The sequence below is a fragment of the Gopherus flavomarginatus genome, chromosome 8 (assembly GCF_025201925.1).
Source record: "Gopherus flavomarginatus isolate rGopFla2 chromosome 8, rGopFla2.mat.asm, whole genome shotgun sequence".
In the NCBI taxonomy this organism is placed as follows: domain Eukaryota; kingdom Metazoa; phylum Chordata; order Testudines; family Testudinidae; genus Gopherus; species Gopherus flavomarginatus.
Window position 1 is genome coordinate 57,002,700 of NC_066624.1, and position 26,953 is coordinate 57,029,652.

Sequence of the window (26,953 nt, forward strand, 5' to 3'; positions counted from 1 at the left end):
CCTAAGCTGTGCCCCTCCTGAGTGCTGAGCTCCCACGGCTGGGAATTTGGCTGCACACCACTCTCCGCGGGCTGCCCAAGCGCCGCTGATCGAACAGACCAGTCAATCGATCGGCTGGACAGAGGCATTTTGGAGGCAGCTGAGAGGTAAGCTGGGGCTGCCAGCACTGGCCTGTGCCAGCATGGGAAGGTGCTGGATGAAGGGCACAGCATGCAGTGAGGGCACAGTACTGGCTGGTGCCTAGGCTCACAGTGCTGTAGATAGAGAAAAGCCCCAGTTAATAACAGTTCCTTTATTTGGTGGGTGCCAGCCCTCTTCAGCGCTTGTACTGCAGGGAGCCTTTCAGAGTGGGCCCCCAAACTGCTGCTGTCGTCATGTAGCACCAGGAGAGTCACTCTTCAGCCCTCCCCACCAACCCTTCTCTCCAGAGCGTGTCAGGAATGGTGTGCAGGCTTCAGAGCCCCTCAGGCCATCTGTCCCCACTGTACCCTGGTAAATCCAGGTAGCCTGCAGCCAGAGCATGCTCCCTCACTCTCACCATGTGCTCTCTGGAGAAGCATGCAAATGCTTAGTGGGATTTGAAGCTATAACAAGGTTAGAGCGAGAGAGGAGGAAAACAGGTGATTCTGGGAGGAGGAGATCATATTAGGCCAGATCCTCAGATGGTGAAATTTGGGGTAGCATCATTGTAGTCAATGGCCAGTGGCAAGGGGACTGGACTGGGTGTCAGGAACGTCTTCCTGGCTTTGCTACAGATTGATTGTGGGAGCCTGGACTAATCATTGCACCTCTTTGTGCCCCTATTTTCTCTGTCTGATTAGACTGGCAGCTCTTCAGGGTAGGACTGTCTCAGCCTATGTGTTTGTATCATTGTCATGCCCATTGGTTGTTTTATTAGCGTAGCACATGGGAGCCCCAGTCATGGGCCAGGCATCCGGCATGCCAGGCGCTGCATGAACACAGAACAAACCATCCCTGTGGTGTAAGGATAGATCTACACCTAAAACTTAGGCTGACTCCGCTCCAGCTCAGGTCTGTGATGAATTCCACAGCTGGTGAGACAGAGGTAGGGTGACTTCACCCCTGTTGTAGATGCAGCTAGGTGGATGGAATAATTATTACTCTACCCAGCACAAGGGGAGCTGCCACACAGCTCTCCCCCTCAGCCCCTCTTTCCAGGGTATATTGGAGGGATTCTTCCCTTGGCCTAGCTACTGCCTGTTGGAAAGGTGGACTAACACTATCACTGGAAAACCCTCTTCTGTTAACGTAGGAAGCATCTACACCGTGGCGCTACAGCATCATACCTGCAGTGCCATTGCTGCGCTGCTGTAGTTTAGATATACCCTTAATATAAGACGAGTGACAGCGGCTGGATACAGAAAGATAAATGGGAGCAGGAGGAGAATACAAGGAAATAATGAGGCTACCAGTCATCAGGCTAGGCGGTGGTCTCAGAACACCAGCAGCCTAAACATGGTCAGGGTTCTTGTAAGCTTCATGGCAAAGGAGAGGTTTAAGGTGGGTTTTGGAGGAGGACAATGGGTCAGTTTTGCAGATATTTACTGGGAGGGGCAGCCTGGGGGAAAAACCACATAGGCCACTGAAAATATGTTTCATTCAATCAGATTCTCTCCTCTTTCTAAGAGGAGCCAGAAATTGGTTCCCAACAAGGGACAGTCAGTGAAGAGAGGGGCTGCAGGGGAGAGACACTTAGTCCAGAAAGGGGAAGTGCTCTGGGATACACCTATGAGCCTGGAACCTCTGGAAACATGTGCTTCGTGGAGGGGTGGGGGTGAGATGAGTGCATTGACACACAAGTCACAGAAGCACTCCTCATCAACCCTGCTTGTGCCTTTAAGTTGTTTGGGAGACTCAGCCTTTATGAATGCACATTGGTGCTGGAGGAGAGCGTTGCTACTGACCTTCCCTTCCAGGGCAACCAGCTAATTATTCATTCCCCTTTTTCATTGCTTGCTAAGCAGAGTGGAGTTTCCATGTTAGAGCCCCAAGAGCAGGAGCGGGCTTTACCAGAGGATAGCACCATGGTGAGGAACGTTGATGACTTCGATTTCTCCCTCCCATCCCACCCCCAGGCCATCCTGGAAGGCCTGCGGAGCCTGCGCTCCAATCCAAAGCTCTCCGACGTCACACTGCTTGTGGGTGGGCATGAGTTCCCCTGCCATCGCAGCATCCTGGCCCTCTGCAGCCACTATTTCAATGCCATGTTCACTGGTGACTTTATTGAGAGCATCTCAGCCCACGTGGAGCTCAAAGAGGTGGATCCTGTTGTCATGGAGACTCTGATCGACTTTGCTTACACAGGAAAGATCACCATCAACCAGGGGAACGTGGAGGCGCTAATCCGGACCTCCAACCAGCTCCACTTCCCCACCATCAGGAAAGTCTGCAGCCGCTACCTGAGACAGCAAATGGATGCAACCAACTGCCTGGGCATCTGTGAGTTTGGGGAGAACCATGGCTGCCCGGAAGTGTCCTCAAAGGCCTGGGCTTTCCTGCAGGAGAACTTTGAGGCTGTATCGCACCAGGAGGAGTTTCTCCATCTATCCAAGGAGAGGCTGGTAGTCTACTTGTCCAATGACCTGCTGCAGGTACAGGAAGAACAGAGCCTAGCTGAGGCTGTGCTTAGGTGGGTGAGGTACGAAGAAGCATCTAGAGCCAAGCACCTGCCAGAGCTCCTACACTTGGTCCACCTGGCTTCACTACCAGACCAGTACCTGCAGAACCTACTCTCACTGGAGCCGCTGATCCAGGATTCAGAAGCTTGCAAAGCCGTCATCTCCAGCTACCGAAGCACGGTCAGTGCTGTAAGATATCAGAATGGCCCTGTCTAGATGGAGCTTCTGTCCTGGAGGGAGGTTGCCAGTGGGAAATGATCTGCATCAGTGTCCAACCAGATTCCTAGAAGTGAGAGTCCGCGTCAGACAACCATTCCACTTCGATGGTGGTTCAGAAGGTGCTATAGAAATGCTGAGGGAGATGCCCCAAAGGCCAGCAGTGGGAAGTGGGGCTTTCCCCAGAGTCAGCTAGGCACAGGAATCGAGTGCAGGCCCAGAGCTACCCCAAATAGTCTCTGTAGTCAAGCCTCTTCCAGTTCAGTGCAGAAATCCACTGTAGGCTCCGCAGGAGCTTTACGCGATCATCCCTCTCAGTGAGCACAACCACTCCTAGCTTCTCTGCCTGGGAAGGGTCTACCAGTTATAGTCGCACTACTATAGCCCACTGTGTGGACACTCCTAGTCTGTTAGATGAGTGGCCTTTTTTGGTTTAATTTAACCTCCTGTCCAAGTTTAATGGAATAAAGGCTCCTCTTGTCCTGGAATGAGAATGTCTGCCCAGGGGTGGTGGGGTAGGAGGAGAGTTGTACTGGGATAGCTATATCAGTTTAAATTTACCCCTTAGTTTATACCAGAAACACTTTCCTGTCTAGCCACAGCCTTTAAGGAACTATATCTAAAATGTGTAATTGGTGAACAGACAAATTGAAGAGACAAGTCAGGTCAAATAACCAACCCAAACCTCCTCCCGAAGTTTGAGCTCACCCCTCCAGCTCTTGGAACGCTGTGATAGTTTAATTGTTTCTTCATTTTCACATGCATTGGCACCACATTTTGGTAGAGCCTGGAGGCAAAACACCACAGGAAAGGCTTATAAGGTGGGTATTTCCAACCCAACCGAAACCAGACCAGGCCAAAATGCTTGCACAGATACTGTGTGTTCACAAGATTCCCAGACCATGGAATTAGTTGGCTTAACTTTGAACAAACACAGAGATTCTTGGGTGCTAATTTGAACCAAACCAATGAGTGTGAGTTCTTGGAGAGAGGGGGAAAGTTGTTTTTCCACCACTAATTTCCATAACTCATTCATTCTTGCTTTATTCCAAACAAATGAACAGAGTGACCTTTACCTATTGCTTTGCTTTCTGAAATGCAGCTCACTCACCACATCTCAGGATGCAGGTACAAACAGAGAGAGCTATGATGATTTACATATAAGAACAGCCCTACTGGGTCAGACCAAAGGTCCATCTAGCCCAGTATCCTGTCTTCCGACAGTGGTCAGTGTCAGGTGGCCCAGAGGGAAGGAACAGAACAGGTAATTACCAAGTGACCCATCCCCTGTCATTCATTCCCAGCTTCTGGCAAACAGAGGCTAGGGACACCATTCCTGCCCATCCTGACTAATAGCCATTGATGGACCTATCCTCCAAGAATTTATCTAGTTCTTTTTCGAACCCTTTTATGGTCTTGACCTTCACAACATCCTCTAGCAAGGAGTTCCACAGGTTGATTGTGTGTTGTGTGAAGAAATACTTCCTTTTATTTGTTTTAAACCTGCTGCCTATTAATTTCATTTGGTGACCCTAGTTCTTGTGTTATGAGAAGGAACATTTGTTGGGGGCGGAACAGATCTGGACAAGAAGACAAAATCTGGAGATAAATGTGAGACGGGAGGAACAGGCAGTAGAAACAAAAGTGAAACTGTTTGAGCAGCACATTCCAGAAGTCTTTCTGAGTGTAGCCTTCATTGTTTTGAGATCTAGCATACTTGTCTCTCACTAGAATCGAAAACCTATAATGGCAGCAGGTCATAAAAGAGACCAAGTTTGGGAATATTTTAATGAAGTTCCTGTACCTGTGGGTAAGACAGGCATGTGTGCAAAATGCAAACCTGCAACAAAGAAATGCAAGGTCTGGTTGCCTGAATGGAACAACATCATGAGAAGTGTTCCTTCTCAGGAGAAAGCTGCAGTGAAGATGAAAGGAACATGTCTGAACGTGCAGGATCTTCAGGTTGGTCAACTTTTTTATTTCATACTTTTTTCTTAAGGACTGCCTGCCTTCTTTCTAGACTATTCTTGAATTCTTATGTTTGGTACTTATGGTACTACCATTTTAGATGCAGTTGTCATAAAAAACAAATAGCTGAAATAGGCAGATCTTCCTTTTACAATTTCACCATTAAAGTAGTACTGAGTGTCAGTGAATGCAGTGAGTAATACTAAATGAGCAGTATGGTAATAATAATTAACTAACTGCATTGACTTACAGGATTCTGAAGACTATCCATCTTCAAGATCACCATCATTTTCTATAGTTTCAGAGTGAAACATTATCACTGGCAGATAAGTCACATCATGTAAGTCACATCATACGACAGTATATACTGTCATGCTACAGGCGATATACTGTAGTAAAAAAGAAAAAAAAATCTCCATCATCCAGAAACAACCACAGAAAAATTTGTGATAAGAACCAGTAGAGTACAAAAAGAGGTAATTGATGAAAAACTTGCCTGGTTTGTTTATGCAACAAATTCTCCTTTCCATATGACTGAGAACCTACACTACATTAACATCTTTCAGTCATTAAGACCAGGATAAGACAGGTCCACCCAACAGAGCGACGTCGCAGGCAAATTGCTGGATAAAGTGTATGAAAGAGAAAATGAGCAGTGTGCAAAAGGTCTAGAGGGTGAAATTATTAACCTGAGTCTTGATGGGTGGAGCACTGTCCACAATGATCCTGTTGTATGTGCTTGTGTGACAACAGAAGAAGGGAATGTCATCCTGTAGCGAGGCGGTGTGGCTCCCCACCCCCTCAGGGAGGGTTGAGCCCCATCAGTCATCCACGGGGGCAGGGCCGCTGAGGGGAAGTCCCGCCCCTCAGAGGGTCAGGCGGCGACCCGGAAGAATAAAAGCCGGGCCCCAGCCTTCAGTAGCAGGTCTGCCACTGGCAGGAGCAGATGTGTTTGCTGACGCCTGTAACTGGGAGACTGCCCGAGCCAGAGGCCGAGACCAGGAGCTGCTAGAACTACCTCGCCCCTACTACGACTAGGAGCCGCCAGAGCTGCCTCGCCCCTACTACGGCCCCGAGGAGCCCCCAGACCAGGCTTGGCCCGCATTCCCCGAAACCTTACCGGACCTGCCGCCCAGCCCAGATTGGGAGGAACTGATGGTCCTGGACGTCCCCGGAACAGAGGCCCCGGACCGGGTAGGAGTAGAGGGGGAACTAGGAAGTAGCCCAGGGGAGCCTGACGCCAGTCAGGCTGTAGAGCTAACCTTGCCGATGTCAGTGTGTTTTGGTCAGGATCCCCACTGATCACCGGTAGCGGTGACGGCCGCTACCAGGGCCCCGGGCTGGAACGCAGAGGAGTGGGTGGGCCTGCATTCCCCCTGCCACCCGTAACCGGGTGGCAGATTCCCCCTCTTCCCAACCGAAGAGGCCAGAGCTGTTTATAACTGTGTTTGGCGCCCCACCCAAACCAAAGGCTGGGCCCCCTCTGGCTTTGCCACTGCTCTGCCTCGCTCCAAAGGGCCAGAGCTGCTTGTTACTGTGTTTGGCGCCCGCCCGAACCAAGGGCTGGGCCCCTTTTGACTTTGTCACTGCTCTGACCTGCCAAAAGGCCAGAGTGGATTGTAATTGCAGGGAAGACAGCGAGGCCGGTGTGGCTCCCCTCCCCCGCAGGGAGGGTCGAGCCCCGGCAGAACCCGTCTACACATCCTTACAGAAACAATTGATATATCAGGAAATGCACAGACAGCAGAATACTTACAAGAAGTAATAGTAAAAGCTATCACAGACTGAAAAAAATAAATTTCAAATGTCTAATATGCAGCTTGGTCAGACAATGCTGCAAATCATAGAACAGGGATCAGTAACCTTTGGCACACAGCTCGCCAGGGTAAGCATCCGCAGGTTTGGCTGATCACGGCCCCAACTGGCCATGGTGCGCCATCTCAGGCCAATGGGGGCTGTGGGAAGCAGCGCAGGCCGAGGGATGTGCTGGCCACCGCTTCCTGCCGCCCCCATTGGCCTGTAGCGGTGAACCGCAGCCAGTGGGATCCGTGATCAGCCGAACCTGTGGACGCTGCAGGTAAACAAACCAGCCTGGCCCACCAGAGTGCTTACCCTGGCAAGCCGCGTGCCAAAGGTTGCCGAGCCCTGTCATAGAATATCAGCTTGGAAGGGACTTCAGGAGGTATCCAAGATGAGAAGAAATTATTTAGAAGAGAATGAAGAGAGTCCCAAAGCTAATAAACATACAGTTGTTGTGCTCATTTGATGCACCTCCTAGCCAAAGACTGCAGTATTCCAGAAATAAAGGCTAATGTTGAAATGGCAAAATACTTCTGTAACAACCACTTTGCAGTAGCTGCTCTGAAAAAAGTGGGAGGAACCAAGTGAACTCTCCCATAAGACCTTTGATGGAATTCAGTAGTGGACTGTTTTGAGCATTATATCAATAACTGGTCTAATCTGACAGTTTGTGAACAAAATCATGAAAAACTAGATGGCACTGTCACAGCCAAAGTTCTCAACATTGGGCTTAAGAGAAATGTTGAACAGATGCTGAAGCCTATTTCTGTAGTCTTGAACAAAATGCAGGAAAATAGCTGTTTTATTGCTGATGCTGTTGACATTTGGAAGGAACTGAGTGAGATCTTAAAAAAGAGAAATATGCAATGACAGAGTTAAATTACAAGCATTAAAAAAATGAATGGGACAAGCACGATATCCAGCTCATTTTCTTGCAAAAATTCTCAATACTTGGTACCAGGGTCAAACATTAACTGCTGAAAAAGAGGAGCTGGCTATGACATGGACATCCAGCAATCATCCCTCCATAATGCCAACTATAATTAACTTCAGAGCTAATGGTGAACCAGTCAAGAAATATATGTTTGCTGATGATATTTTAAAGAAAATCACACCAGTGACTTAAGCATTTGGATTCAGAGACTTTTGAAGTGATAATCTCACTTTTAATAGCATTAGCTTCTTCTGCAGGTGTAGAAGGAATATTTTCTTCCTTTGGACTAATTCATTGCAAACTGAGAAATCGTTTGGGACCTGAAAAAGGAGGAAAGCTTGTTTTTCTTTTCCAGATTATAAACAAACAGGAAAATGAAGGTGAAGACGACTGAGTTAGCTACAGAAGCCAATATTTTAAGTTTCTCATGTTGAGCTGGCTGAGTGTTGATTTAATTTGTTTTCTTAAAATATATTTCATTTAACTATTTTAGTTAAAAACAATTGTAACAAAAACAAACCTGATTTGAAAAAAACTTGAATGTTTAAATTAAAAAATTCATATGCTTGTTGGAAAAAAAAATCCAGAATACATAATGTTATTGTTTTAACTAAAACAATAAATTTAAAATGTGTCTGGTAGTGATCTCCTCCTAATGCAGCATGGCAAGAAAATCCTTAAATATGAATGAGTTCACAACTCCCAATGACTTCATAAATATCTGCTTCAATTACCTTTGGTAAATTAAATAACCAAACAATCATTCATTTTCTGATATAGCTGTAAAACTAATCTGAACACTTTTCAAAATACACACATTTTTAAAGTGATTTATCTTCTAAAAATGAAACCTACATCTGAGTTGTGAAGAATATGTATTAAGGTTATAACAACGAACAAGAATGCACTTTTCTGTAGAAATCCATGATTAAATGGAGTCTTCCTGACTAGTGATTTAAATCAATCAAATCCACCCTGGGAGAGTTTCCTTTGATGGCTAGTAGACAGTAATTTGATGCTGATGTTCTCTTTGTGAGGAGTGCAGTGGTGATGAGGGTCAGGAAGACACAGGACTTTTGGGGCAGGAAAAGCACCTGCTTTCAATGGATAAATAAGTACAGAAACCCCCCGAATGCTCCCAGTGAATGGGAAGGGATGGGAGACACCTGTGCCAGCCACAATGGCTAGCTCAGCTCGGCACAGGGCTCCAGAACTGTAGCTGCTGGGCAGGCAGGTGCAGTGGTTCATAGGCAATAACCAAGCAGCACAGCTTGGTTAGATAGTATTAGTGGGAGGCTATCCAGCACCAGTGCAACACATAGTCTGCCCTGGTTTCAGAGGGGCAGCTGTGTTAGTATGTATCAGCAAAAACAACAAGGAATCCTTGTGGCACCATAGAGACTAACAAATGTATTTGAGCATTAGCTTTTGTGGGCTACAACCCACTTCATTAGAGGCATGGAGTGGGAAATACAGAGGCAGGTACAATACACAGCACATGAAAAGATGGGAGTTGCCTTACAAAGTGGGGGGGTCAGTGCTAATGAGCCAATTCAATTAAATTCTATTCAAGGGACACCATCATAGGTCCTAATCACATCAGCCACATCATCAGGGGCTCATTCACCTGCACATCTACCAATGTGATATATGCCATCATCATGCCCCTCTGCCATCTACATTGGCCAAACCGGACAATCTTTACACAAAAGAATACATGGACACAAATCTGACATCAAGAATTATAACATTCAAAAACCAGTAGGAGAACACTTCAATTTCCCTGAACACTCAATAACAGACTTAAAAATGGTAATTCTTCAACAAAAAAGCTTCAGAAACAGACTCCTAGAAACTGCAGAACTGGAATTAATTTACAAACGGGACACCATAAAATTAGGCCTGAATAAAGACTGGGAGTGGATGAGTAACTACAAAAACTAAATTTCCCCTGCTGATACTCACATCTTCTTGTCAACTGTTTGAAATGAGCCACTTTGATTACACTGAACTCTTTAGCATTACAAAAGTGATTTTTCTTCCCTTGATATCCACCCCTTCTTGTCAACTGTTGAGAATAGCCCACTTCCACCTTAATTGACTTGGTTTGTTAGCAACTCCCATCTTTTCATGTGCTGTGTATTTATACCTGCCTCTGTATTTTCCACTCCATGCATCTGATGAAGTGAGTTTTAGCCCACGAAAGCTTAAGACCAAATAAATTTGTTAGTCTAAGGTGCCACAAGGACTCCTCGTTGTTTTTACAGTCTGCACTGTGAGCCCTGGGAGCAGCAGCAGCACGGTCAGTCCACACAGGGCTAAAGGAGAGAGACAGAGTGATTTTCTGTCCAGATAATGGCAACGGTAGCAGCCTTGGTGTTGAAGGAGCATGTCAAGCAGAGAGGAGGCAGTAGGGAATGCTGGCCCAAGCTGAGGCTACAGTGGATGGGTCCCCTCAACTCCCTGCTCAGCAGGCTTTGCTCTCTTCCCTCTATGCCCCCATCTCATTTTCAATAACATAGCTGATTTTGGGTTGGCAGCATTCACATTTCCAAAACAACCATTGCACCACGGTTGGATAAACTCATAGGCCTGTGCCCTGGCACATGACATCGGAATCTCAGCTTGCATTTAACACAGAAGGTTTGTAGCCCTTCTGGTGGCCAAGGAAAGCTTGAGAATGTGCCCTTGCATGTAAGTGATACAGCACCATCTGCCTGAGTCTGCAGACAGCCTCCTGCAGAGGGAGCAGCAGCCTCTAGAGCCAGAGAGGAAGCTACTTGGCTCTCCACCCACCACCAGAGCAGACCTACTGCCATTCTAGAACTCCTGTCCAGAATGAGGGGCAGGGGCTAGCTGCTGAGTCTGGTGACATGTTTCTTTTATCTTCTATAAGGTGGAAAACGGGTCCTTTGTCCAGAAGAGCCTGCTCTCCCTTCCACAGAAGCTGGAGGAAGTGCTGGTGGTGGTCGCGGGTCGAGCTCTGGAAGAGAATGAAGCGGAAGATGTGGAGTTGCCAGTCTCCCGGAACTTCACCTTTTACAATCCCAAGACCAGTAAGCAAGCAAAAGCAAGCCTGTTCCTAGCTGAGGTTCAGGCCAGGCCCAGTGTAGGCATGTGTGGCCTTTCCGCACGGTCAGTCTCCAAGGGAGGCCACAGTCTTTTGCTGTCATACCCCGTTAAGGACAATCTAAGATAACAGGAAGTTAGCAGTCTTGGTGCTCAAGCCCTACAGTGGGGTTAAGCAGTGAGTGGGTTCTGTGGCCGAAGCCCTCAGGCAGGGCAGGGCATCAAACAACCTAAAGCCCAACCCTCAGACAGGGTATAGTCAGGGAACCCAGGCCCTCATATGGGGCAGGGTACCAAGCACAGTCTTGGGTTCTAGACCTCAAGCAAGGGTGAGTGCCCAACACAGTCTAGGGGGCTCCAGCAAGGGGTCAGGCATCCAGGTACAATGCTCTGGGGAGAGAGAGACAAGCACAGGCCTCTTGGCCTGAAGAGGGGAGTACTGCCAGGGATAGGGGGATGCAGGCCCATCTGACTCCACTGCATCCCAGCCCAGGGCCCTAACAGTGGCAGAACAGTCTGCCACTGGTCACAGGGAATCCCACTGCAACACACTGACCATGTTTCAGATGCCCCTGCAGCCAGACTACAGTCAGCTATCCCTGGGCTCCTTCCTACCCTCCTCTCAAGGTGTACCTGTACATCCTCCATCTCCTCAGGGTATACTGCCAGTGGCAATCCCAGCAGCTCGTCAGCATTGGCTGGGTCTGGCAGCTCTGGTAGCTTGGGCAAGTCCGCAAGGTAACTGACATCCTCAGCAGTGGGGAAAGCATGCCCATCTCCTTTGGCAGCTGCTACCCAACTGAGCTACAGGGCCCCCCTGCCTTGGATACCTCCTGTGCCTGTCCCACCCCTGTGCTTCTGGCATGGTGAGCATGACCTTCCTGGTTCTGCCCACCGGGGGGCGTCTGGCCCTCCCTCACTGTCAGTCTCTGAGGGAGGCCATGCCTGTTTGCTACACCCAGGATTACATCCAGTTCAGGCAGGATTTCAGTGGTGCAGCTTGCTGAATAACTGCAGTATTGGAGCAGAGTTCCAGTTGTCTACTGGAGGTCTTACACTGGAAAGGGTGAGGCAGTGACTACATGCATGCTGGGGATTCCCCAGCTACCCTGTTCGAACCACTCTCCATCCCCTGTGCGCTGCTGGATTAGCGCTAAGAAGATGGAGCCCTGGATATGGCCCTAAAAGTTTTGTGGGCAAAGCGTGTGTTGCAATAGATGTGCAGTCTTTCTCTCATAAGCTTTTCCCCTTGGGAGAGAGAAATTTCTGCCAGTTACTATGTGTTCTGGTCTCCTCTTAGCCTCTGTGTGTCACCTGTCCAAAGCCATTGAGTAGGATCTAGAGGATGAACTCACACAGCTAACCATGCCTTGGTGAAGTTGGGGGGGGGGCGGGTGAGGGACTGCTGATGGTGTGTGGTCCCCTAGAGAGGACGAAGGACCAGAAATCAGGAGACCTGCCTTCTCTTCCCAGCTCTGGCACTGGCTCAGCCACATCACTTAGGCCCTATAGTTTTAAACAGAGGGGCCTAAATTCAGGAAAATGTTGGCGCCTCTTCAGTTTTCTGTTCATTAGGTGGGGATGTTGCCAAACCCCCTCTGAAATGCCAGCTAGTATTGTTTGTATAAAATATATGTGGCAGAACTAAGAACCAGCCGCTGAACTAGCACTCTGCTCACTGGATGGCCAATTAGTTCCCCAGAGAAAGGCCTGATTGAGAAAAGCTGGGGCTAAATGCTAGGTTGCTAAGGAGCTACTTAACCCATTAACTGGAAAAGCAGAAAGGCTCACAAGAAGAAAGTGCAAAGTGGGAATGAGAGACAGAAAGAGAGAGTGGGAGAGGTTAGCATGACCAGAATGAAGGGATATCTCTGCGTGGAGAGATCTCTCTTCTCTCTGGCAAAGGAGGATGATGTTGGTATGTCCCTGTAAATAGAATTGCTGCCCAGGTCTGTTAAAGGGTGGTGGTTGAGATTAAAATAAGTGAACTACATGTCAGTGTTTTCAAACTGGAGTTGTGAGAGACATTTGTGTGAGAAGACAGGAGTCACAATACACAGGTCTCAGTCAGACCCTATGCAGAAGAAGGAATGGAGTTTCTCAGTCATTGTCTCCCCATAGACCAAAAAATAGATGCTTCCTCCCCCGATCCCTCCCAGGATGCTGGATCCTGGTTCCACTGAAGCCAGCAGCCAAACTCTCACTGACTTCAGTGGAGCCAGATCTGACCCATTTATTCAGACTATTGCCCATTGTTATCCACAGGGCCTCTAAATGGGGGCCTTCACTGGCCCTGGGAGGGGGTGTGATGAGAATGCCCCACAGCTCACACAGCTCTAGTGTCCAATTGGTTCTAAAATGCAGATTAAAAACAAACAAAAAAAGATGCCTGGGTGCTGTGAGTCTGGTCACAGTTTCTGAGTCCATAACTGGCCGTGAGCTCCTTAATTTCTCAAAGGCCTCAGCTCCTGAGAGTGGTTCTGGAACCATACTGCAGAGCACTGTGCTGGTGGCTCACAAACAAAGCGGCTATGCCAGGGGCTAAATTCCCAGTGAATCCTTTACATCATAGATTTAGACACACACAGTAACTAGCGGAGTTCATCCTAGAATGAAGCCGTTACCAGGGTGATGTAATGCTCTGAGTCATTGGCTTTTGTCATTCACTGAACAGCTGCTTTCACCACAGGCTGATGCTCCTGCAATCACACAGCCTAATGCTAGCTCTATTCTCCAGGTGACAAGCCCATGAGTCAAATTTTCTGCAGCTTGGCTGCAGAGACAGAGCATAATCCTGGCAGACTGATGCAATTGCAGGAGACTTTGAAAACATTATGTACACAAGGACCAGCGCTAATTAACAGACACAATTCCCCTGTAGCCAAATGAATGTAGCCAGGTCTCAGCCTCCCTGTGCTGTGTTGTAAGGACCTGAGCAAGTGTCCATTGAAATCAATGAAAAGATTCCCATGGACTTCAGTGAGCTGTAGGTCAGGCCATGAGACAGCAGAACAGTTTTAACACAGGTATGATTTAGTGTCGTACAGAAGAGAGACACTCCAGTACCAGTGCAATAGTCAGTGGGTAGCCGTTGTAGTCCTGCATGCTATGAGAAGTGTACAATCTCACACTTCCAGGCACAAACTGATTTCCACAGGCATGGGGCAGGTTTCTCCTCTTGCCATGTAAAGCGTGGCACAGACAAGTATGGTGGAAGCTCAAGGCATTGGTGACTGCCAGAGGCAGACACAGGGATTCCAGTATATTTTTACAGTAACAGGGCTGGATCGCCAGCAGGTGTAAATTATTGTAATGCCACTGAAAGCAATTGGCCAGATCCCCAGCTGATGTAAATTGGTGTAGCTCCATGAGGTCTGTGGAAGTGTGTTGATTTATACCAGCTGGGATCAGGCCCACAGAATCAGGAGATTTCCATTTTAATGGCAGCTTTATTTTCGATTCTTTAAGACCTGCGGGTGGAGCCATTTGGGTTCCCAAAGGGGAAAGGATTCCACCAGAATTACACTTGTAAGCATTCCTCACCCATGGCCTACAGATACTGTGTTACAGCAGAGATGGCTGGGGAATATTGGGGTGTTGTCTAAGGGAGCCTGCATAACACTGTTCAGAATAGAACAGGAACTGTTCTTAGGCTTCCCGCTTTCCTTTCCAAGAGTTCATCCAGAGTGAAATGAATGGCAGTTGTGCAGTTCAATGTATTGCAAAACTTGGTGGAGTTTGGCCAGCTTTTGTTACTGGCGAGCTGTAAAGACTCCTTTTCAATATTCCTTCTGTTGTAAGGAGTACATGAGAATCTGGCTCCGCTGAATTTCCTAAAGACCCACTGTGCCGAATAGCTAGGGGAGTGTTGGAGGGGATGGGGAAATCTGGGGAAGGGACCTTTTTAACACTTCTGATCCTACCTCTTATTTACAGCAGTGGAGGCATGTTGTCTTGGATTTCGGTCACATGTTGGGAAGATAGGCGCACTAGAAGTATGTAGTGGCTTATGCCCTTGGATCTGGTCTAAGCCTTTAGGTTCTTTATGGCTTTTCTGTGTTTCAGAAAGATGGATGGCTCTTCCTGACTTTCCGGACTACAATAAATGGGGCTTTTCTCTGGTGGCACTAAATAATTATGTTTACGTAACAGGTACGTAACTTGGGGCTCTCATCCAACCCCTTCGCTGAATCTAAGCTGGAACCTAACCTTTGGAATTCCTTGTGTTTCCCTTCACGTGGCTGGTCTGATTGACCCACAGGGTATTTTTTCAAACAGAGAAAATAAATGACAAATTCATTTAAAAAATGTTACTCTTTCCATGGCATCCAGAGGACATTTTGCCAATAAGAAGCAACTCTGAGGAAGTTCTATGGTATCACATAGCTCCTGGGCAGTAGTTCAGCTATTTCCAGGTTGTATAAGTTCAGAGCACTTAGGCTGATTTAATTAAATTAATGAATGGAAGAATGGCTCACGACACCACAGTGCCATGAATTAATTATGCCCCAGGCTGTACTTCATGCTCAGATGGTGTGGTAATCTACTTGCTGAAGTTCATCTCGCTAGGCCTGGCAGTAGCTGGGCTTTTCAGTAGAGGGCTCTCTTCTGTGGATTTTACTCCTTCTCACCATCTGCCTGAGTTTAAATTTGGTGACCTTTTGTTTGCTTGGGCTTTAGATTAGCTTGTTTTTATTTTCCGGGGGTTGCGTCTATTGAGCTGCAGCCAGCAGCCTGTGGTGCTGCGTTCTTGTAAAGTTGTCTTCAAATCTGTTTTGATGGTCATGGTTTGATTTAATGCCTGTGAAGGGGCCTAGATGTCAAGGCAAAAGATGCAGTGTAAGACCCCTACCCAGGGCAGGGCTGACTTTGCCCTACAACATTTTCTCTGTGTGTGTGATGGATTATTCTCTTCCTAGGTGGCTCCAGGGGGACGCAGAATGACACCTGGTCCACAACCCAGTCCTGGTGCTTCCGTCTCAAGGAGGGTGCATGGAAACCCATTGCACCAATGCTGAAACCCCGAACAAACCATGCCAGTGCTGTCCTCAATGGAGAGATCTATGCCATTGGGGGTAGGCACCATCCATCTCTCTGCCCACCTCCCCTCTCTCTTGTCTGTCAGTCTCTGATACGGCCACAATACAAAGTATCTCACAATAACCGAGTCCAGAACAATGTATTTAAACAGCAGGTGAAGAAGAATATTAAGATGCCAGTTGAAATATTTGTGTTTGCTGCTCAGTTAAAGCAGAGACTGCAGAAAATAGAAGAATGCTACCTACTATAAACTTACATAAGCATCTGCTAATATGACTTCATCCTAGCAACATTCAACCACATGCAGCTGTGCAGGCATTTAATACCTGCAGAGACCACATGCACTATCATCCATCCTATGTCAGCAGTCAGCACATACATGCACAGGAAGCAGGCTCACTCCTGGATCAGCTCCTGCCTTCATTCTGCAAATGATGCCAGTCTCAGTTACCCATTCAAACTCAGTTACCTATTCAAACAGGTGCCTTTGCACTTTCTCCCATGTCATCCCTTCGGTATGGAGACACCCATAGGGCCAGCTCATTGTCCTTCAGATCCCCTGCTGAGATGCCTGCAGACCACTTGACTGTGGTTATGCAGCTGGCATGCTGTGCCCCCTGCTCAGAATGCTGATCGCTCTGGTCAATTGTTCCCTTGTGCTCTGTTCATTGTATCCATCTATTGTCTCATGTCTTGTACTGAGATTGGAAGTGCTTTGGGTCAGGGCCTGTCTCTTTGTCATGTGTTTGTACAGCATGTGGCATGGTGGGGCTCCGGGCTCCCGATGCTACTGTAATGCAAATAATGGTCCCTGTGCTGTGCTAACCTCTCGTCTGTCTCCTCTCTTGTATGTAGGGACTACAGTGGACACAGTGGAGGTGGAGTGCTATGACCCTTATAATAATAGCTGGTGCCCCATCAGCCCTGCCCTGAAGTATGTTAGCAACTTCACTGCAACTGGATGTCTGGGGAAGCTCTACCTCATTGGCTCTTGTGCTATCAAGTACAACGCACTAACCCTGCAGTGTTACAACCCTGTCATAGGTAAGGAGAAGGAATAGCAACAAGAATTTTGGACGCAAATGCTCGAGCCTCAAAAAGGTCCCTCCCAACAATGCTGTGCCAGTCCTGGTGCACCCTCATCGTGTTCACCTACAACATGTGTGTTGCCCTGCATGAAATAGGATGCAGGGATAGAACCGGAGCATATGTGAGTCAGTGATGCATAAGTTATGTTTGTGTCAGCCTGTTCATCTCAAATCAGAGGCCTGGGAATGTGGTGGCACTTCTGTGCCCATTGTGTAGCAGGAAGGAGGGATTCCTGCTGAGAAACTCTGTAAATTCTGCATTCATTCTGTGTCAAGGCCTAAATTCTTTGGTTTGGGGTGACTCGGCATAGCTCCATTGCCCTCCATGGAACGATGCTGATTTCCACCTGCTGAGGGTCGGTGCCTTGTTCCCTTAGGTATGGTGAAACTCCAGACAATTGCTGCCCTTTTCATGTAGCCATTTCTAGTTATTTAAAACACATGATACATTGAACTGTCTCTGGTTATTTACTTACATGGAGTTTCATAAGACTCAGTATGAGAACATTAGTGAGCATGAACCAAATTTAAATGGGGCAAAAGTGCTACCTACACAGTGTCCAAGATATTTCTGATTTACAGTATTTGTGGATGAGCAAACTGAGTCAGCTTCAGCTATCATCTCTCCCCCAAGTGAACTCCAGACTCGCATTCGCTTCTAGTTCAGGAACTGTTAACCGTGAGCCAGATTGTGAACTTCTTATTCACCCTAGTGAACATTAACTTACACAAGCTAGCTCTATTGAAGGCAAGGGGAGGCAGTGTTGCCTAGTGGATAGAGCACTGGACTGAGACTCAGGAGAGCTGGCTTCTATTCCTGGTGCTGCAGCTGGCCTGTGGGTGACTTTGAGCAAGTCCCATCACCTCTCTGTGCCTCAGTTTCTCCATTTGTAAAATGGAGATCATGATGCTGACTCCTTTGTAAAGTGCTGTGAGAGCAATTAATTAAAAGCATGACATAAGAACTGGGTATTATTATTATAATATTGCTCATGTGAGTAACTGTTCCCCAGTGGGAGTAAGGGTCTCACATTCTGGCCCTGTGTCTCCCACTATCATCTGGACACTCTTTCCCACATCTGATGTGGCTCTTCATTGGAAGGCCAGGTGTGCTGACTCCTTTGTGATCCCCTTTCCAGTGCTGCCACTACGTGTGTCTCAGAGGGACAAATGTGCACATGACATCAGCATGATACGGCAGTAGCACATGACAATGTGATGATCTGTGAGCCTGGAAAGTTATTTAGTGGTTCACATGTTTGGGAAACTCTTTACTAGCACCCATCCTCTTACTCAGAAGTCATACAAAGTGACTGAGCATTAGAATACCTTGAGTAAAGGAGTCATATGACAAGAATATGTTAGCTGGGACCCAGAATCACCCTTTGCTCTGTCCCTACGTGATTCACCAAAATGGTTAAAGTGAGACTGGTGCTGTCTAGTTCCCATGAAAGAAGAGATGTATCTTCACTCCATTAGCTGATTTAAATACCATAGCCCAGTTTTACCTCATATTGACTCACCAGAAGCTTTAACCTTTGAAACTAGCGCAAAGATAGATAAACTGAGACAACTCCAAAATATGCTCTCTCTTTTGCCTCTTCACAGCCATGCCAGTGTCCAGCTGGTCTCAGGACCACAGTTTGCTCCCTACAAGTGAATTACATGCCAGGCTAATGTTAATCAGATCAGACAATGCATAGCGAAAACCCCTCATGACTGGCTTGTATATTGATACAAGGCCCAAATGGTAAGAGGTCAGTTACAGGGCCTAATTCTGAGAGTATTTACACCTATATAATGCCATGAATATAAATGGGTTGATTCCTGATTTACACCAGTGTAAGTGATATGAGAATCAGCCCAGTAAGTTACTATGATGGGCCAGCCTGCTCTCTCCCCTCCTTGTGACTCTCTCACCCTAGGGGTAACTCTCATTAACACCCTGTGATAACTTCATTAATAGTTCAGTCTCCTAAGCACTTTCACTAACTGATGATGTCTGTTTTTGGCAGATGTGTGGAGTGTAATTGCATCCCCATTCATTCCGAAGTACCTCTCTGCCCCGCGCTGTGCCTCCTTGCATGGAGCAATTTACCTCATTGGGGACAACACAAAGAAGGTGTATGTGTATGATCCGGATGCTAACATCTGGCAGAAGGTAGGTGGAGTGAGTCACTGGGGTGCACCATGCTGGACATGGATTCCCCAGTGCCATGTTGAAGGGAGGGCTCTATTTGATATGTATGTGGATTTCATAGTGCCTAACCCAGATTATTGGGATACCCCTTCTCTATAACCCTGTCCTGGGAGAAAGCAAGGCTTGGTCGCAATAGTTATTCAATCCTAGGCTTCTCCACATTGACCAACTAATATGGCCTTCGGTCAGACTACTTCTTCTGCTGCTCATGGGCAATTTGGCCTGGAGGCTAGTTCCGTTCTGCATTCCTTTTGAGTAGTGTCTTCAAGAACCATCTATTGAACTGACTGAGATTGGAGCAAGGGGCCAGTGAGCTGAGACCCCCGAACTCATTTCCCCATAGTTCAAAGTAAAGCTCTGGCCATTGCTGCTTCTACCAGGGATCGTTTCTACCAGGGATTGAGGGAACTGGGATTGTTTAGTTTAGTCTGCAGAAGAGAAGAGTGAGAGGGGTTTGATAGCTGCTTTCAACTACCTGAAAGAGGGTTCCAAAGAGGATGGAGCTAGACTGTTCTCAGTGGTACCAGATGACAGAACAAGGAGTAATGATCTCAAGTTGCAGTGGGGGAGGTTTAGGTTGGATATTAGGAAAAACTTTTTCACTAGGAGGGTGGTGAAGCACTGGAATGGGTTACCTAAGGAGGTGGTGGAATCTCCTTCCTTGGAGGTTTTTAAGGCCTGGCTTGACAAAACCCTGGCTGGGATGGTTTAGTTGGGGACTAGTCCTGCTTTGAGCAGGGTGTTGAACTAGATGACCTCCTAAGGTCCCTTCCAACCCTGATCTTCTATGATTCTGTGATTCTACCACCCAAATCCCTGGGAATGGGACCCTCAAACAGAGGCTTATCCTCTTCTCTGTGTGATTCTCCAGCCAAAGGGAAGCTGGGAGCTGGTGGCTTTGATCTATCCCCCTAAATGGCTATCCCAGAGCCCCAGGAAGGCCTGACTTATAGGGAAGGGGTCCCAGGAAGCAGCATGACATAGTCCACTTCCCTGGGCCCCGTTGGCCTTCGAGGAGCTGTGTGTAATGTTGTTGCAGGCCTGGGTTACACAAGATCATTCTGAAATCTTGCTGCAGCTGTTCACATGGCGTCAGTGCTCAGCTGACCAAGCTGCCAATAGTCCAGACAGGTGCGGAGAGAGCCCTGCCAGTCTCTCCCTCCCTCTGCTCCCTTTTTTTTCTGTTTGTGAATAACATTCAGTGCCCCATTGGTCACCCATTGGTTCCAGTTCTGGGACTGGTTCTGTTAACTCTTTCAGCATAGCATGCACAGTTCTCCTTCCTTCTCTGCCTATAGAGCAGAGTGTTCCTCAGGTCTAGGGTCACCCAGCACAACTCTAGTAACATCATCTCTAACAGGGGTTCTCAACCTTTCTCTTTCTGAGGCCCCCTGAACATGTTTGTTGGCCCAGCTGTGCCACAACCACTTTTTTTTTTTTGCTTATAAAAGCCAGGATCAGCATTAGGAGGTAGTAAGCAGGTCAATTACTCATGGCCCCATGCCACAGGGAGCATTGTGAAACTAAATTGCTCAGGCTTCGACTTCAGCCCCGGGTGATAGGCTTGGGGTTACATTCCTGCACAGTGGAGCTCTGGATTTCTGCCCTGGGTCCTAGCGAGTATAATTCTGGCTAAGCATGGCAGACCCTCTGAATCCTCTCACAGCCCCCAAGTAGGCCCCAGACACCTGGTTGAGAACCACTGGTCTAGGAGAAGCTGGAGGTATCTTGATCAAGTGTCCTTGTGCAAAGTGGGGCAAGCAAGCAGACAGGATGGGCTGGTAACTTGACTGATTTCAGTTCCAGCCTCAGTTTCACTTTGTCGATTTCTTTCATGTCATCTCACCCAGCTGGGCTGGTGTCAGGATTCAGTGTAAGCACTGCAACTCCTGGGTATTGCTCTGGTCAGGGCTACCTTTCTCTCCAGCTCTCGCCACAGCTTAGTCTCGCCTCCTGTCATAGCCAGTAAGCTCCCAGTAACTGTCATTGTTTTCCAGGTGTGTACAGCACCTAGCACAGCTGGGTCCTGAGCCCCCTCTCAGCTTAGACACTACTGTAATAAAAGTGATACTGATAGACTCAGAAAGAAGGGATAGGGCCTGTGACCCTAACTGGGTCTTATGCCACTTTTGTCCTGTATGTATCTTGAGGCAGGGTTATGGAAGTGGAGCTCCTGTAATACCCAGCCACCATGGCTAAGTGAGCTGCACTGAAACCTACTTAGCCATGTTGATATGGGCGTCTAAAATAGCTGTTACTGGGGTCTAAATTAGCTGTTACCACTCAAGAAAGAGATCTTCAAGACATTGTGTATAGTTCTCTGAAAACATCCTCTCAATGTGCAGTGGCAATCAAAAAAGTGAACAGAATGTTGGGAATAATTAAGAAAGGGATAGATAATAGGACAGAAAATATCATGTTGCCTCTATATAAATCCATAGTACTCCCACATCTTGAATACTGTGTGCCGATGTGGTCTCCTCATCTCCATAAAAGATATATTGGAATTGGAAAAGGTTCAGAAAAAGGCAATAAAAATTATTAGGGGTATGGAACGGTTTCCATATGAGGAGAGATTAATAAGACTGGGACTTTTCATCTTGGAACAGAGACAGCTAAGGGGAGCTATGATTTGAGGTCTATAAAATCATGACTGGTGTAGAGAAAGCAGATAAGGAAGTGTTGTTTACTAGTTCTCATAACACAAGATCTAGGGGACACCCAATGAAATTAATAGGCAGCAGGTTTAAAACAAATAAAAAGAAGTATTTCTTCACACAACGCACAGTCAACCTGTGGAACTCCTTGTCAGAGGATGTTGTGAAGGCCAAGACCATAACAGGGCTCAAAAAAGAACTAGATAAATTAATGGAGGGTAGGTCCATCGATGGCTATTAGCCAGGATGGGCAGGAATGGTGTTCCTAGCCTCTGTTTGCCAGAAGCTGGGAATGAGTGACAGGGGATGGATCACTTGATGATTACCTGTTCTGTTTGTTCCCTCTGGGCCACCTGGCATTGACCACCATTGGAAGACAGATGGACCTTTGGTCTGACCCACTAAGGCCATTCTTATGTTCTTATGATATGTAAGTGACATAATTAGTCTTCAGAGTTAACACCTCATTGACATGTAAATCCCAGTGTGATATGCACCATAGAAATACCACAGACAGATTAAATGAGTTAAGATGTTTCTGGGGCAGCCGGGAGCTCATTTAATAATAATACTGCCTGGCTCTCACTAGCAGTTTTCATCAGGAACACACTAACTATCATTATCTCCATTGTTTACAGCTGCAGACTCAGACGCAGGGAAGTGAAGTGACTTGCCCAAATTCCCCAATAGGCCAGTGGAAGAAATGGGACTAGAACCCAGGTTTCCTGAATTCTAGTGCAGTGCTCAGGTCATTAGGCTGCTTTTGTTATAAGCTACCTGTATTTATTGGGTGGGATTTACAAAGTTTTCTTTGCAGCTATCTGAGCTACAGACTTAGGCAAAAAGTTTCACATCTTGGCACCTAAGTCCACAGTTAAGTATCTGCATGAAAGCAGCCTGGTTTTTCAGAGGTGCTCACCACCTGCAGTCCTCCCTGTGGATTTAGGTGGCTCATTTGGAAAATGGTTTATTTACTTATTTTAAGGAAAGTTTTAAATTCTTCAGTAACTGCTGGGCCCCAGGGCATGGAACGTTGTTCCAGCCCCACTCCAGCACTAGATTTGCTGTGCTCTTTCTGACTGATGCACACAAGTCACGGCACTGTCAGCAGGGCCCCTCATACAATTCCCATTCAGCTCAGTAACCTGGATGTCTCATCACATCTTAACAATGCCGCTGGGTCCTCTAGGAGCTGGGCTAAGATCCTGGAACCTCATTCCACTTATGAGGTCTTTGAGATTTCAGCCCAGAAATGACTCCTTATTGCATAAGTGCCCTGCGCAATTCACTCAGGGTCTTCCTTGGGGATTGTCTCTAGCCCCCAAAAGAGCTCACCTGGGTTTAGTGGAACTTTCGGCCCAGGAAGTCTGGCCTGGCTGGGTTATGTGTAAGAGTACTTGGGCTGCTTTTATGTGGGCTGGTAACCCACCCACTCTGCAGTGAGGACACAGGATAAATCCCTCCAGTGTTGACAGTCCTCCAATGCCTTCCCACAATTCCCCAAGTGCCCAGAAGAACAGGGACAGAATCACAGAGAGGCTCAGCACACTGCAGTGCAAAGAACCGTGGGATGTGTCCCTAGAAGTCCTAGTGAGTGTAGAGCCAATAAGGGCACCGCAACTGGGGTGTAGCTTTGCAGTGGGGTTGCTCACAACCAGACTAGGTTAATCTGGATGTCAATCACCTGAGTTAACTCTGCACTGAAGACATATCTGTTCTTCTACCCCCTTTCCTCTTGTAAGAAATAGAGATGGAAAGATGTTTAATTGAAGGATGTTACTCAGACCCTCCATGTTTCAGTATGCAGTACAGAGTTCCAGCCAGACTGTGGTGCCTGGTAAGGAACTGGAGACAAAGCTGGAACTCAAGCTGTGTGGAACCCTGTTTGTCTGTTTGTATATAATGAATGCCGCCTGTGTAAGGCAGTCTGGATTCATAGACTCATAGACTTTAGGGTCAGAAGGGACCAATATGATCATCTAGTCTGACCTCCTGCACAAAGCAGGCCACAGAACCTTACCCATCCACTTCTATAACAAACCCCTAACCTATGCCTGAGTTATTGAAGTCTTTAAATTGTGGTTTGAAGACCTCAAGCTGCAGAGAATCCACCAGCAAGTGACCCATGCCCCACGCTGCAGAGGAAAGCGAAAAACCTCCAGGGCCTCTGCCAATCTGCCCCGGAGGAAAATTCCTTCCTGACCCCAAATATGGTGATCAGCTAAACCCTGAGCATGTGGGCAAGACTCACTAGCCAGCACTCAGGAAAGAATTCTCTGCAGTAACTCAGATCCCATCCCATCTAACATCCCATCACAGACCACTGGGCATACTTACCTGCTGATAATCAAAGATCAATTGCCAAAATTAAGCTATCCCATCATACCATTCCTTCCATAAACTTATCACGCTTAGTCTTAGAGCCAGATATGTCTTTTGCCCCCACTACTCCCCTTGGAAGGCTGTTCCAGAACGTCACTCCTCTAATGGTTAGAAACCTTCGTCTAATTTCAAGTCTAAACTTCCTAGTGTCCAGTTTATACCCATTTGTTCTTGTGTCTACATTGGTACTAAGCTTAAATAATTCCTCTCCCTCCCTAATATTAATCCCTCTGATATATTTATAAAGAGAAAGCATATCCCCCCTCAACCTTCTTTTGGTTAGACTAAACAAGCCAAGCTCTTTGAGTCTCCTTTCATAAGACAGATTTTCCATTCCTCGGATCATCCTAGTAGCCTGTCTCTGAACCTTTTCCAGTTTGAATTCATGATGTGGTGTGAGTGGGCTATAGCCCTATATCATGATTGATATCTCCTACAGGTGCAGCTGCTTCACACTCTGCATGAAAATGGAGGCATGGTGCCACTGGGAGGCAAACTCTTTGTGACAGGTGGACGCTGGAAGGGCCTGGATGGTGACTACCGGGTGGAGATGGAAGTTTATGATTGTGCCAAAGATATTTGGACAAGAGCGGGAGCCCTGCCCTGCCTCTGGCTCTACCACAGCTCTTCCTCCATCTTCATGGATACGTCGAAGTGGACAGAGCCCTTCCTGGGAAACCATGTCCAGTAGGAGAGGCTGGGACCCTCACCCAAGGCTTTAATGGTCCTGCCCAGGATTTGGAAGGACAAAGTGATGATTTATTTGTTTGAATTATCACCATTTTTGCATGTATTTTTGCCTTCACGTTTCATGTGGACCATGGATTAGAGCAATGGTCACCAACTGACTGGTCGATCCAGAAGCTTCTGACAGTTGATCATAATCTCTAGCTGCTAAAAGTCTGGCAGTGCAGCAGGACTAAGGCAGGCTCCCTGCCTGCCCAGACCACGGCCCCGCGCTGCTCTCGGAAGTGGCCAGCACAGCCGCTGAGGCCCCTGGAGGGAGGGGGCGGGGTCTCCATGCACTGCTCCTGCCTACAAGCACTGCCCCGCTGCTCACATTGGCTGGGAATGGGGAACTGCAGCCAATGGGATCTGCGGGGGCAGTGCCTGCAGAGAGAGGCAGCATGCACAGCCATGTGCCGGCTGCAGGGGCGTGTTGGCTGCTTCCAGGAGTGATGTGGGGCCGGGGAAGGCAGGGAGGCTGCCTTAGCCCCGCTGCGCTGCCCTCCCGGAGCCAGTACCCTGTACCCCCTCATGTACCCCAACATTTGGTCCCAGCCCGGAGCCCCCTTCTGCACCCAAACTCCCTCCCAGAGCCTGCATCCTGCACCCCCTCCTGCACCCCAACCCCAGCCCTGAGCCCCCTCCCAGAGCCAGCACCCCGTAACCCATCCCACACTCCAGACCCCTCGGCCCCAGCCCAGAGCCTGCACCCCTTCCTGCACCCCAACTCCCTGCCCCAGCCCGGTGAAAGCAAGGGAGGGTGAGGGAGAGCAAGCGATGGAGGGAAGGCGGATGGAGTGAGCAGGGCCGGGCCTCGGGGAATGGATGGGGTAGATCCTGGGTTGCACTTAAATTCAAAAATGTTCTTGTGTGCAAAAGGTTGGAGACCACTGGATTAGAGGTACTAAGCCAGGGATCAGCAACCTTTGGCATGCGGCTTGCCAGGGTAAGCACCCTGGCAGGCCGGGCCAATTTGTTTACCTGCCGCATCAGCAGGTTCGGCTGATCGCTGCTCCCACTGGCCAGGGTTCGCTGCTCCAGGCCAATGGAGAAATGGCGGCCAGCACATCACTCGGCCCATGCCGCTTCCCGCAGCCCCCATTGGCCTGGAACGGTGAACCGTGGGAGCCGCGATTGGCCAAACCTGCGGACGCGGCAGGCAAACAAACGGGCCCAGCCCACCTTGATGCTTACCCTGGTGAGCCACGTGCCAAAGGTTGCCGATCCCTGTACTAAGCCCTTCTGCTGTACAGTGACACCTGCTGGGAGCAGTCAGCGTTACATACAGAAATCCCTAGGCCTAGCTCTTGAAATGGGTTTGAACTACAATGCTTCCATGACAGTGGTGGGTCTGGTTTCGTAATTTGTCTTTTGCCTGTTGCTTTCGAAGGCCCTGTGCTAAGTCCTGTGAGGCTCCTGCAGGCTCCACCTGTTCATATACTGAGAATAAGAAAAAAGGTAACCCAAACTGACTTGAGCCAAACTCTGCTATCAAGAGAATCCGAATCTGAAACTGAATTTCTGTAGCAACACAGAGATGATGCTGAGTTCCACCCTGGTGAAGCCTTGTATGTGCACCTTGAGGATTATTGGAAGTGATAGCCAAAATGTTCTATACAATGTGTGAGACTCATCAGCCACACTATTAAAGGCTCATTCACCTGAACATCTACTAATGTGATATATGCCATCATGTGCCAGCAATGCCCCTCTGCCGAACCGGACAGTCTCTACGCAAAAGAATAAATGGACACAAATCAGACATCAAGAATTATAACATTCAAAAACCAGTCAGAGAACACTTCAATCTCCCTGGTCACTCGATTACAGACCTCAAAGTCACAATCCTCCAACAAAAAAATGTCAAAATCAGACTCCAAAAAGAAACTCCAGAATTGGAATTAATTTGCAAACTGGACACCATTAAATTAGACTTTAATAAAGACTGGGAGTGGATGGGTCATTACACAGAGTAAAACCTATTTCCCCATGCTAATTTTTCCCCTACTGTTACTCACACCTTCTTGTCAACTGTTGGAAATGAGCCACCCTGATTATCACTACAAAAGTTTTTTTTCCCTCCTGCTGATTATAGCCCACCTTAACTGATTACTTTCAGTATAGTTAGTATGGCAACACCCGTTTTTTCATGTCATATGTATCTTCCTACTGTATTTTCCACTGCATGCATCTGATGAAGTGGGGTTTAGCCCACAAAAGCTTGTGCTCAAATA

The 26,953-nt window shown here is 47.7% G+C and overlaps 2 protein-coding genes across 4 annotated transcripts in view; one reads left to right on the top strand and one right to left on the bottom strand.

The window, feature by feature from the left end:
* Window positions 1–25,825, top strand: KLHL30 (kelch like family member 30). 3 transcript variants are annotated; one of them, XM_050965490.1, is made up of 9 exons: window positions 1–146; window positions 1,983–2,819; window positions 4,764–4,817; window positions 10,454–10,613; window positions 14,692–14,778; window positions 15,546–15,701; window positions 16,522–16,710; window positions 18,770–18,915; window positions 24,433–25,825. In XM_050965490.1, exons 2-9 carry the CDS (start codon window positions 1,998–2,000, stop codon window positions 24,682–24,684), a joined length of 1,866 nt encoding a protein of 621 aa, XP_050821447.1. In that variant the 5' UTR covers window positions 1–146; window positions 1,983–1,997; the 3' UTR covers window positions 24,685–25,825. The 3 variants fall into 3 exon arrangements, with proteins under 3 accessions (XP_050821447.1, XP_050821446.1, XP_050821448.1); XM_050965489.1 differs by having other exon boundaries at window positions 1,986–2,819; XM_050965491.1 differs by lacking the exon at window positions 4,764–4,817 and having other exon boundaries at window positions 1,986–2,819.
* The window catches only part of LOC127057002 (uncharacterized), a 150,009-nt gene that overhangs the window by 101,215 nt on the left and 21,841 nt on the right, over window positions 1–26,953 (bottom strand). The window lies entirely within an intron of this gene.